This window comes from Rhincodon typus, chromosome 1 (assembly GCF_021869965.1).
Source record: "Rhincodon typus isolate 14 chromosome 1, sRhiTyp1.1, whole genome shotgun sequence".
Taxonomy (NCBI): Eukaryota; Metazoa; Chordata; class Chondrichthyes; order Orectolobiformes; family Rhincodontidae; genus Rhincodon; species Rhincodon typus.
The window spans coordinates 130,901,161-130,913,580 of record NC_063332.1 but is presented as its reverse complement, the minus strand read 5'-3'; the positions used below and the strand labels follow the sequence as shown (position 1 = coordinate 130,913,580).

Sequence of the window (12,420 nt, the reverse complement as noted above, 5' to 3'; positions counted from 1 at the left end):
CAAGGTTTCCATTCAATTTCTTCAATTTTGAATAGAAAATTCATATTTCAGTTGGATTTCTGCAAGTTTCCAAAATGAAAATCTGAAACCAAACCTGCCTTTTTTGAAATGGAAGGCATATTTTTCTTCTTTCTGTTGTGTCCAGGTGAATGTTATTGATGTTCTTCATCAGCAGAAAAACAGTCATCAAAATCATCCTTCGCATATCTAATTTTTACAGTGCAGTTATAGCTTGTGTGGCAAATTGCCTTCGTGTGTAGAAGCGTACACATTATTACTTTTCAGTGGGTTATATTTCTCTCTGGAAGATGATTACTTGACCCATTAGTTTTTTCAGGGATGTCATGACTTCACTATTCACTAACGTTTTCTGAGAACTCATGTTTCTTTAGAGATTTGGTGAAATATTCCAAACATGTACAAATCCTTAAGGCCAGTTTTAGGAATTTATCTTGTTTATGGAAATGATCAGTGTTTGACATGGCTGTTTGATGGTTCAGGAGTGCTATGCCTTTTCTTTGAAGGAGCAAATGCAGTTAAATTGTTACTTCAAAAACTCCTGCAGATCTATAGCCCATGGGCTGATTTTATAGCATCCTGCTTCCACTATGGTACCCTTGCACACCGTGACTTTGGGAACTCAAGTATGCTGAAATTTATAATGTGCAGTCATGATGGGGAAAGCTGCTTGCTGGAAACACTTTTAATGTGTTAGCTTTCCTTGTCTTCAGCATTGGGTACTAGAAGGACAAAGCACTTTCCAGTCAAATTTTTCTTGAAGTATCTTAAAGGGATTTGCTTCATTAAGATCTTCTGATATCTCGGAATGAGTTTCAACTCCTTGAAGCAAAGATCTATTGGCATCAAATTACCTGACTGTGATAAACCCGTGCATAATTTTAAGTCCTTCCATTGAAGGAAATGGAGGCTGAAACAAGAGCACACAATGTAAAATTGCCACATATCAAGTATTGTTCAAGGTTTGGTAAATGTTTTCTTCTCATAGGTGGTGAAGAGTGGAACTGATTTTTTGGAAGAGACAATTGATTGCAGCATTTGTAGTAATCTCGCAAAACTCTCTTGATTTTGAAATTGTACTGTTAGGCTGGAAATTTGCTAACATCGTGCCATTACTTAAGAAGGGTAGGAGTACAAAACCGGGTGACTACAGACCTCTCAGTTTGATGGCTGTTGTGGAGGTGGTATTAAAATTATTTAAGGACAAAACCAGAATAACTATATGCTGATCAGACAAAGCCAGCACAGCTTTTTTTAAAGGGATAAGTCTTGAAAGCCAAATCTGATTGAATGTTTTGAGGAGATCATTTGTAAGGGAGACAAGGGATTTTCTGTGGAAGTTGGCTGCATGGATATTCAGTCAGGCTCCATGCAAGAGGTAATTGATAAAAATATTTGAGAGTGCATGGAATTGGAGATAGTCTTTTGAGTTAAACTGGAAATTTCATATGTGAAGATTTCAAAGATAAATCAGAGTATGTTGTTAATAATGAGATGTCAGTAACTGTAGATGAACAAATGGATTTGAGAGACCAAGTGCACAAGTCTAATCAAGTTGGTAGACAGGACTAATCACAACCAAAAGCCTAATTTAATGTGTGTCTTTGTTTTATTATTGTATTGTGGATGATTTGAAATAATGTTTCAATTGTATAGAGCTATAGTGCCTTGGGAATGTCCCATCTGAAGTAGTTTTGGCACCAAATACCTCAGGAAAGACATATTGGCTGTCAAGGAGGTGGAACACAGATTCCTTAGAGTGATGCTGGCACTTATAGGTTTGAAGTTTGAAAGCGTAAACATGGCACAAGTATTGAAGATTGAAGGATGATCTGATCATTTTTGTTTTAAATGTACAACAATTCAGTATGGGAGGTGCAATAAAGTATTTCATCTGTTGGGGAAATCAAGAACAAGAGGACATACTTTAAAATTGCAGCCAGTCTGTTCAGGAGTGAAATCAGAAAGCACTTTTTAACGCAAAATATGTTAGGAATCAGGAATTCTGTCTCTTAAAAAACTGTCGATGCTAAAACAATGCAAGCTTTGAAGACCGAGATTGATATATTTTTAATCAGTATGGGTGTCAGGGATATGGGGCAGAAGTGGGTAAATGGTAGGTGAGGCATAGGTTAGCCATGATCAAACTGAATGTTGGAATGGGCTCAATGACTGAATGGTCTACTCCTGTTCCTATTTCAATTGTTCAAAAGAAGCTTAGTCAATAACAATTGAGGAGCAGGATTGAGGACTGTAGAGTATTTTAAAATTTCAGACGAGTTAAGAGAAGGAAATTAGTGTTCTGTAACATCAGAAGAGTGACATGTGGCTTTGGGAAGAAATATGTGACAGTGCAATAAGTTGTAGACTGTGTATGAACTAGCCGTGATTGCTTAGGATATACTTATATTCCATTCTCAATTTTGCACCGATCAATTCAGGACAAGGAAATCCAACTGAACATCATCATTATCTCCTCAGATAATGTGCTGTGTGCTATGGAGATACTTATAAAGGAGACAATATGACTACCTAAGACAGTAAATAACTAAAAAATAAAAATGTTATTGTGAGGAGACATCAGTTTACTGCTAGCATGAAGCAATCGTTATTCATTTCTGAAGGTTAAAATATCAATCTAACTTCTCACGACACTTTTCATCAATGATTTGGATGAAGGAATGTACCCAATCAGAAAATATTGTCATAGCATCTATGTTCGATGGCAGTTCAAATATATCAGTACATCATTTAAAATCAAAATGTGTACTTTGGAACAAGTCTTGATCACAGATAAGTGCTCATTTAACATTATGGTCCAGAGTCATGAGTTCAAAACTGTTCACAACTTGTCATATTTTGGAGAAGTGGGCATGAGTTACCAAATACAGCTTCCTCCATGATATGATTTGAATAAAGGTATACAAATTTTTTCTCCTTTTCTCAACATTTTTTTCTAAGAGCTTCCTTTGCACTTTCCAATACAATTGGCATGCTGCATTTCTCTCTGGTCATTCTCTGGCCCCTCTGTCAGAGTGGACCCTGCCAGGGTAACCTCTGTGCCACTCTATCAGAGTGATCTTTGTATCCACTTTGCCACAGTGACCTCTGTGCCTGCACTCTCACCCACGACACCAAGGAGACCTCTGTGTCCACTCTGCCAGACTCACTAACTCTGATGAGGAGCAGAGGTGAGGGGATGATAACAAAAGTCAACGTCATAAGTAATAAAATATGTGCAGCAACATTAAGAGATGTATAAGACAGTGGAAATAAGTTTAATTGTATATAATGAGAAACAAAAACGAATGACACGCCTATCTGCCAACACTCCTTTGACAGCACACTCCAAACTCATGACCTCGCCTACCTGGAAAGTCAGAAACCAACAGATGCCGGAGAGCTCTACCACGTGCAACTAACCTTCAAGCCAGGCACTATCGTGACTTGGAACTGCATCACTGTTACTTCAAGGCCTCTGAATGAAAATTCTGGTACTCCCTTGCTTTCAGTCCTTGTCTATTTGGCTGCTAAGCCACCATAGCCCAAGGCATGGTTCTCTTCAACATCCAGGCTGCACTACAACCAAGGAAACTGGACATCCCATCAAAGTTTACTCTTACAGGGACAAGATCAGAAACGGATAAAAATATATTGTGAATAAAATATTTTTAACTTTCTTAAAGCCATATGATGTAGATTTAGCCCATCAAGTCCACTCCACCACTTAGTGAGATCATGGCTCATCTGATAATCCTCAGCACCATTTTCCCCATAACCCTTGATTCCCTTACTGACTAAAAATCTGTCTATCTCATCCTTGAATATACTTAATGACCCAGCCTCTACAGTCCTCTGTGATAATGAATTCCACAGATGTATAATCTTTTGAGAAAAGAAATTCCTCCTCATCTCTATCTTAAATGGGTAGCCCCTTATTCTGAAAATATGCCCGATACTCCAGTCTCACCCATAAGGGGAGACAACCTTTTTGCACCCACCCTGTCCAGTCTACTGAGAATCTTATGTTTTAATTAAGCCACTTCTCCTTCTTCTGAACTCCAATCCATACACACCCAACCAACTCAAACTCTCCTTCTAACATAGTCCCACCATAACTGGTATCAACCTAGTGAACATTCTCGAGACTCCCTCCAATGCTAGTTTGGCCTTTCTTAGTTAAGGGTACCAAAACTGTTTACAGTATTCCCGTTGTGTTCTGATTAGTGTTATGGATCAGACTAATCCCCCTTCAAATATAACAAAGAGATAGCGTAGACCCTAACTTTTCTTATTTAAGTGTAAGGTGCTGTATTCCAGATGTAATTTAATTTTTTACGTGACTCGGCTTTAAGCAAACGTACTTTATTCTTACTCTACAGTTAAAGTTCAAACAAAAGATCATATAATTGATCTAACTTTAACTCTATTGGAAAACTTAACAGAATAATAGATTATTTAACTATTAAACAGCAACAGTTCCAATATAATAACATTCCATAAACATGACTTTGGCAAAGGCAAATTCAATAAAATAGATTGTCAGACATGCAATTCTAGCAGCAGAGAGAACTCCAGCTTTTAGTTGAAACAGAGAGAGGAATAACAGCTTCTAGATCCAGCACTGCTGAAAGCTAAACTAAAATCCTGGCTCTGTGGGAGCCTGACCCCACCTACTCATGCTGCTTTGATTGTTCCAACTTTTAAAAAACAACCTAAGGCTTCACATGCTGTTCATTTTGTTAACTTGGAACAGACTGCTTGGTACCTCTGTCTCAACTTCTCTGCATGAAGAAAAACAGGACAAAATACACCTCACAGACCCATTTTATCTTCACACTAGTGCCACGTATAGTTTTAGAAAGACTTCACTTTTTATACTCTATTCCCTTTGAAATAAAGGCCAACATTCCATTTGCTATCTCTATTATCCATTGAATTTGGATGCTCGCTATTTGTGATTTATGCCCAAGCACTCCTAAATCCTCTGTGCAATAACAGCTCCTGTATTTTTCCTAATAAAGTGCGTAGCCTCACATTTTCCTACATTATATTCCATCTGCCAATTTTTTGCCCACTTGCTTAACTTGTCTTCGTCCCTGTGCAGACTCTTTGTGTCATCCTCAAACGTGTCTCTAGTATAATCACTTCTATCATCCAAGTCATTTATATATATTATAAATAATTGTAATCCCTGCACTGATCCTCTGGCATTCAACTAGTTACACCTTGCCATCCTGAAAATACTTTAATGAAAACCTTTACAGTTCAAAACACGGCAAAGAACCAAAATCTTGTAGTTCACTCCACCCTTCCAATTCTCTACTAAAACCCTTCCCTGCCAGAAGTAATGACCTCACAACTCTGCTACAAGCCTCTTCAGGCCTGTTAGAAACATGCCTCTATGCTTGGCCACCCTCCAGATCCCTGAATCTCAGCACTAACCTGTTCTGCCTTCCCTTCAGTCTCTGGACTCCAATCCCCACTCCCTCCCCTGTCTCAGGAATACAACTATCTAATTCCCATGTTCAGGACTACAGCCTTTCCCCGAATCTCCCAGGCTTGGGACCATCCCTTTACATCCACCCTATCCCCTCTGGGTCTTGCCTCCCCTCCACTCCAGATTTGAAACACTTCCTCTCCTCTCCCCAGGTTTGGGACCCTCCCATCTTCTTCAGACTTGAACCACTTCTTTCCTTTCCCCAGGCTCAGGAGATTCCCTTCCTATCAGTCCCCCACCCCTGCCACAAAGGCTCAGGTCTCTCCTCCTCCTCCACAAACCTGAGACTTGGTTGCACTGGAACAGCTGTGTCTCACCAAACCAGCATCCCAAGCCTACTTAACTGTTGCTGCCTCCATTCCACACATTTGCTACGGGCAGTGGGTGAACCAACCCAGAACAATCTCAAAGCATAACTCAACTTCCATCTGACATGAACCTGAGCATTGGGGCCATGAAGGGATGGGAACAGGAACAGGTGGTGAGTTGAGGGAGTTGAGAGAAGGAGGAGGGAGATGAGGAGGGGGAAGTGGTTGAGAGAGAGAAGATTGGCAGAGTGGAGGAAAGGGAATAGGAATGTGGGAGAGGAAGGGGGTAAGAGAGGGGTGGAGTAGGGGAGGAATGTAGTGAATAGAAGGGAGGTGGGCTATAATAATAAAATACATTAAGAATGCCAGATAACATGGTAATGATCTCTACGGTGATTCATCTATGTTAAACCATCACGTATTACTGCAGCTGGGACTTAGTAGCAATGCCTAAAATTTTGTGTTCTCTAACTTAGAATTTTTGCCATGACCATGTCCAGACTAAGGATGCCTTGCTTAGTTCCTTGGTGCTTTTGACTAAGCTTCATTCTTTGTTAGTTAATTTCCAACGATTACAATTGAACTCTGCTGTCTGCTTTAAAGGCAAAACGGTTGCAATGGATTTGGTTCAAGGACCATGTGATTTCCTTTCAGGGTTATTGATTTCAATAGATCCCTGCTAGATCTTGGCCAATGACTGAATGAACATTTTGGAATGCAGATCATTGCAGATGAGTGCAAGCAAATGCTGTTGAACAAAGAATTATGTCAAAATGTTCTAGTAGGCTATCAAACGAAAACAAGCTATTTCTGTAGAAAGGCTCACAAAGAAAATCAATGGATCCCTGATAATGGACTTTTTTCCCCTTGGTTAATGTGGAGATAGTGGTACAGTTAGACCTGAAAATTATGACCTAGATTTTCTTTGAACCTTCCACAGGTGTGAATGGAAATAGATCCTTGCCAGCTTCAACTATTCTTGATAAATATAAAGTTGGAAAGGTGATTGGAGATGGGAATTTTGCTGTCGTTAAAGAATGTGTGGAACGGTAAGCTAACATAATGATACCCCTGGAAGCTTTACTTACGTTTAAGGGAACACCTCAAATGTGATTCATTTAATAGACTGTTTTGCATTTTACATATGACTGAAGTTTTCTTTCTGTAGAGTTAGTGAAATGTCTTACCAACAACTTGTCAAATGCTAAATGTATAAAGTTCTCATGCGGTCAAGTGTGGCTCAGTAGTAGCATACTCATCCCTAAGTGAAAACATCTCCAATTGTTGATATTCTAGCAAAGGTATTGCGGACATGTGCTCTAGAACTTGCCCTAAACCAAGCTGTTCCAATACAGCTACAAGACTGGCATCTATCTACAATGTGGAAAATTGCTCAGGTATGTTCTCTTCACCAAAAAGCAGGACATATCCAACTGGGCCAATTAGCAATCAATCAGTCTATTCCAAATCATCAGTAAAGCGGTAGAAGTGGACATTGACTTCTGCCAGGCTGAACTTGCAATGGAATAACTTGTTCACTGATACTAAGTTTGGGTTCCACCAGGGTCACTTAGCTTCTGACTTTGTTATCGCCTTGATCAAAACATGAACAAAAGAGCTGAACTCCAGAGGTGAGGTGAGATTGATTGCCCTTGAGATCAAAAGCAGCATTCGACTGAGTGTGGCATCAAGAAGCCGTAGCAAAACTGCAGTCAGTGGGAATCAGGAGAAAACTGTCTGCTAGATGGAATCATACTTAGCACAAAGAAAGATGGCTGTGGTTGCTGGAGGTCAGTCATCTCAGCACCAGGACATCTCTGCAGGAGTTCCTCAGGGTAGTGTCCTCAGACCATCCATCTTCAATTGCTTCATCAATGACTTTCCCTCCATCATAAGGTCAGAAGTGCGACTGTCTGATGACTGAACAGTGTTCAACACCATTTGCAACTCCTGAGATACTGATTTGTACCACAGAAGTGCCAGGCAATCACTCTCGACAACAATCATCATTCTTTGCCATATAAACGCATTGTCATAATTGAATGCCTTACTATCAACCTCCTGGGTGTTATCAATGACCAGAAACTGAACTAGACCAGCCATATAAATACTGTGGCTGCAAGAGCAGTTAAAAGACTGGGAATCCTGAAATGAGTAACTCACCCCGTCTCCCAAAACCCTATCCACTATCTACAAGGCACGAGTCAGGGATGTGATGGAACACTTTACTTGCCTAGATGAGTGCAGCTCCAACAACACACAAGAAGCTTTACACCATCCAAGACACAGCAGCCTGCTTAATTGGTACCCCATTCGTCACCTTCAACATTCACTTCTTTTACCACTGACTCAATGTAGCAGCATGCATAGCATGTACAAGATGCATTGCAGTACCTCACCAAAGCTCCTTCAACAACAACTGTGACCTCTACCGCCTAGAAGGACACAGGCAGCAGATACAAGGGAAAAACATCACTTGCAAGTTCCTCTCCCAAGCCACCCACCATCCTGACTTGCAATTATTTTACTATTTGTTCACTGTATCCAGGTTAAAATCATGAACTCTCTACCTAACTGTGCTGTGGATGTCCCAACGCCCCAAGAACTGCTGCGGTTCAAGAAAGCAGCTCACTTCTACCTTCTCCAGTTCAACGGGCATTTTGGTAATAAATACAGGTTTAGCCAGACATACTCATATCTCATGTAGGAATCAAAGATGTTATGGTATTTCAAGATCCATTTCAGAGATGTATGTAAAAGTCTAGATGAACCGTTCATTGGAGTACTGAGGAGTGCTGCAATGCCAGACATATTGTCTTTCAGGTGAAACACTAAATCAAGATACGGCTGCTACTATTTTGTTTAGAGGAAGGTTTATCCCGAGTGTCCTGAATAATGTTTATCTCCCATATTTATAAAACAGGTTATGTGGTTGTTATGTGGAATATTGCTTAGCCCAATTTGACAGCAGTGACTACATTGCCAAAGCACATAATTGACTGTAGAGCATTTGAGAACATACTGTGATGACAAAGAAAATAAATTGTCACATAATAGATGAGTTTCTGGGTTAAAAACTGATTTTAAGTATGAGGCTCCCAGTTTCTTCAGATTCCTTAAATGGCTATCTTACCTTTTGGCAGCATCCTGCCCTCATCTCCACTAAATTTGGAAGAGGGCTGAGTAGAGTCAGGTTCAAGAGTTTCTTCAAATTTTAAGATCTCACTAAACTGCAGCCTAATAATTTGGATTTTTAAATTAATCAAAAATCCTCAGGTCATCTGTTGCTTTCCTTCAAGTCCAGTAAGGGTGCACAGTAAAGCCTGTGACTTAGATCAGTCCTGAGATGTACTGTTATACATTTTTATTTTGAGGCAGAACCTGCAACTTACTATAGATGTGTACCCATATTTCAGAAAAAGGGGCTATGGCTGGAATGTCAGAATTCCTAGGTAAGGAATTAGCAGAGCTCAGGTATAGGTTTTGCACCTGGCAGTCTTGATGCATTAAAAACCAGGTCAAAAGTCAGATGACGCCAGGTTATAATCCAACAGGTTTATTTGAAATCACAAGCTTTCGAAGCGTTTCCCTTTCATCAGGTGAAGTGAAGAGTGCACCCAGGCATAGACTTTATAATCAGACAGATCAAAAGATCATACAAATTGTGTGAGTGGAGTGTCAACAGGCCAAATAATAGGTCTGCAGGTAATCAAACATGTCAGATGGTGTGAGTAAAGCGTCAACAGCTGGATAACAAGTGAATGAATGACCTATAATCTGATTAATTGAGGGCAGAGAGATAATTACAAAAATTAAAAATAAAGTGGTGATGGAGAAAAACCAAATGACTGGAATAGCATGCTAGGTTAAGGAGTCGCATGCCGAGGATCTCACCAAAGTAACAAGTAATCCAAAACTGTACAAACTAATTAAAGTAGAGAGATCATAACAAGTTGTCGAGGTGATGATGTCAAAACAGGACAGTAACGAAAATTTTGTAGAACATATGGTGAGGTCACGTGTAGCATGGCATGAACCCAAGATCACGTTGAAGCCGTCTTCATGGGTATGGAACTTAGCTATCAGTTTCTGTTTGGCAAGACCATGCAGACGCTAAGACAACAGATGAACGGACACTGCGCAACAATCGCTAGACGGGAAACACTTCAGTGGTCAAGGACATTCAGCTTCCGGTCTTCAGGTAAGCATCCTCCAAGGCAGCCTTCAAGATACAGAAGAACGTAGAATTGCCAAACAGAAACTGATAGCCAAGTTCTGTACCCGTGAAGACGGCCTCAACCATGATCTTGGGTTCATGTCGCACTATACGTGACCCCACCACACTCTTCTGTAAAATCTTCCTTACTGTCCTGTTTTGACACCATCACCTCAATAACTTCTTGAGATCACTCCATCTTAATTCGTTTGTGCAGTTTTTGGGTTACTTGTTACCTTGGTTCAACCGTCGGCATGTGACTCCTAAACCTAGCATGTTATTCCAGTCATTTGGTTTTTCTCCAGCACCACCTTACTTTCAATTTTTTGTAATTGTCCCTCTGCCTCATTTAATCGGGTTATAGGCCATCCCTTCACTTGTTATTCAACTATTGACACTTTACTCACACCATCTGATACTCCTGATCACCTGCAGAGACTTGTTATTCAGCCTGTCGACACTCCACTCACACCATTTGAATGATCTTTTGATCTCTCTGATTGTAAAGTCTGTGCCTGGGTGCTCTCTTCACTTCACCTGACGATGGGGCTGCTGTCTAAAAGCTTGTGATTTTAAACAAACCTGTTGGACTATAACCTGGTGTCATGTGACGTTTGACCTTGTCCACTCCAGTCCAACACCAGCACCTCCACATCATTGAGAACTAGACATCCTCACTTCCTGGATTACATATGTGGACCTCACCTGGGGATCCTTGGGTTGGTTCTTGCTCTGGATTCCTGAAGACTTAGGTCTGTATTTTGAAACTCAGCAGGTCTGGCAGCATCTGTCGAGACATTTCAAGTCCAGTGACCCTTCTGGAATTTAGCCTGATTGATCTCCTTTACAGGGTTCTTTCAGAATGCTATTTCATCTTGGGGCTGCAACAAACCTTAGAAGAAGCTACTCAACCTTGCTTCTCTTACACTCCCCGTCCACACTCTGGTAGGTGCCCGTCATATCAAAGTGCCTGTTCCTGCCAAAATATTTGACCCCAGTTATTCCTTCAGCAGTGCTCCTCAACTGTCTTATACCTGTTACAGAAGGAGTGCATGATAATCAAACTCTACTATTCCATTAGGTACATCATTACTCAGTTACCAAAATAGCCAATGCTTCTGCACATACCACCATACAGAATAAAAGAATTTTTTTCCACCAGGCTTCTTTAATAAACTCAAAATAATCTGTTTATTATGAACAAAATTTATTCTTGAAGTAAGTGCTAAATATTGATTAACATCTAAGCTATGATCTGAAATTAGACTATGTCCCCTTAACATCCACACGCAAACTCTCACAACACTAAAAGAAAGGTTTCTGCAGTGATTTTCTTGTAAAGTCCAAGGGGGCAAAACAACCCCAGTGGACCAAAGTTCTGGTAACAAAGGATGGAATATGATAACTTCTGACATTCACTGGATTTCTTTTTGATGAAACTGAATTACTAACAGCCATACATTGATGGTACGTGTCCAGTTCTAGATCCAACCAACTTGATTCAAGTTCCTGAATGTTTGTCACAGTCCATCAGTTCAAGTTTTATCGGGGAGACACAAAAGCTGGTATTTGGAGACTCTGAACATGGTTTCAGGGACTTATATTGAGAACAGATTTTCAGGGGAGCCTTGCAGCTTCAGGGATGACTTTCTTAATCTGACTTTTGGGTCTATAGAACAGAATTCTAAATCCACAGAAGACTGTAAGCACCCATTAGCAAAGGGATCCTAACCACCTCAAAGCCATTTTTCCCCAGTAGTTAAGGCAATAAACCTCACTTCTTATTTCCTTGAAAGCTTTGCTTAGCTGTTTCTACAAAATCATTTGATTTCCAGTTAAAAATAGGAAAAACACACTGGACATTTATTCATTTCCAAGAAATCACATGTAAAATCAATTTTAATTTGGAGAATGTGCAAATAGTTTAAAAACTTGCAGTTCTCTCGAGCTAGTCTTTATAAGTATAGATATGTATGCCCAACAACGGAACAACCTGGCATGTACACAGAGATTCATAACCTTGAACTTTACAAGCTCAATAATCTTTTCCCCAATGATAGGTTTATCGCTTTTTCAAAAAAAAAGTTATCAAATGAAGATGTTAAAATGAAATATAACAGCATTGATGCATTACTGACTCCATTGGTCTCCTTGTCTAAAATAATGACACTGTCACACCTACTTGATGCTAGAATTCCCAATACATGTTATTGCTGAGAAAAACACAATTGACTGAAAAAATTGTTTCAGAGATAGTAGGAACTGCAGATGCTGGAGAATCTGAGATAACAAGGTGTAGAGCTGGATGAACACAGCAGGCCAAGCAGCATCATAGGAGCAGGAAGGCTGACGTTTCGGGCCTAGACCCTTCATCAGAA

General features: G+C 40.1%; 1 protein-coding gene across 4 annotated transcripts in view; it reads left to right on the top strand.

The window, feature by feature from the left end:
- Window positions 1-12,420, top strand: part of dclk2a (doublecortin-like kinase 2a) — a 145,851-nt gene that overhangs the window by 60,838 nt on the left and 72,593 nt on the right. For all 4 annotated transcript variants that reach the window (XM_048614800.1, XM_048614735.1, XM_048614912.1 and 1 more), the window contains exon 5: window positions 6,767-6,875. In XM_048614800.1, the coding sequence (XP_048470757.1) occupies window positions 6,767-6,875 (109 nt within the window). The remainder of the gene's footprint in view (window positions 1-6,766; window positions 6,876-12,420) is intronic.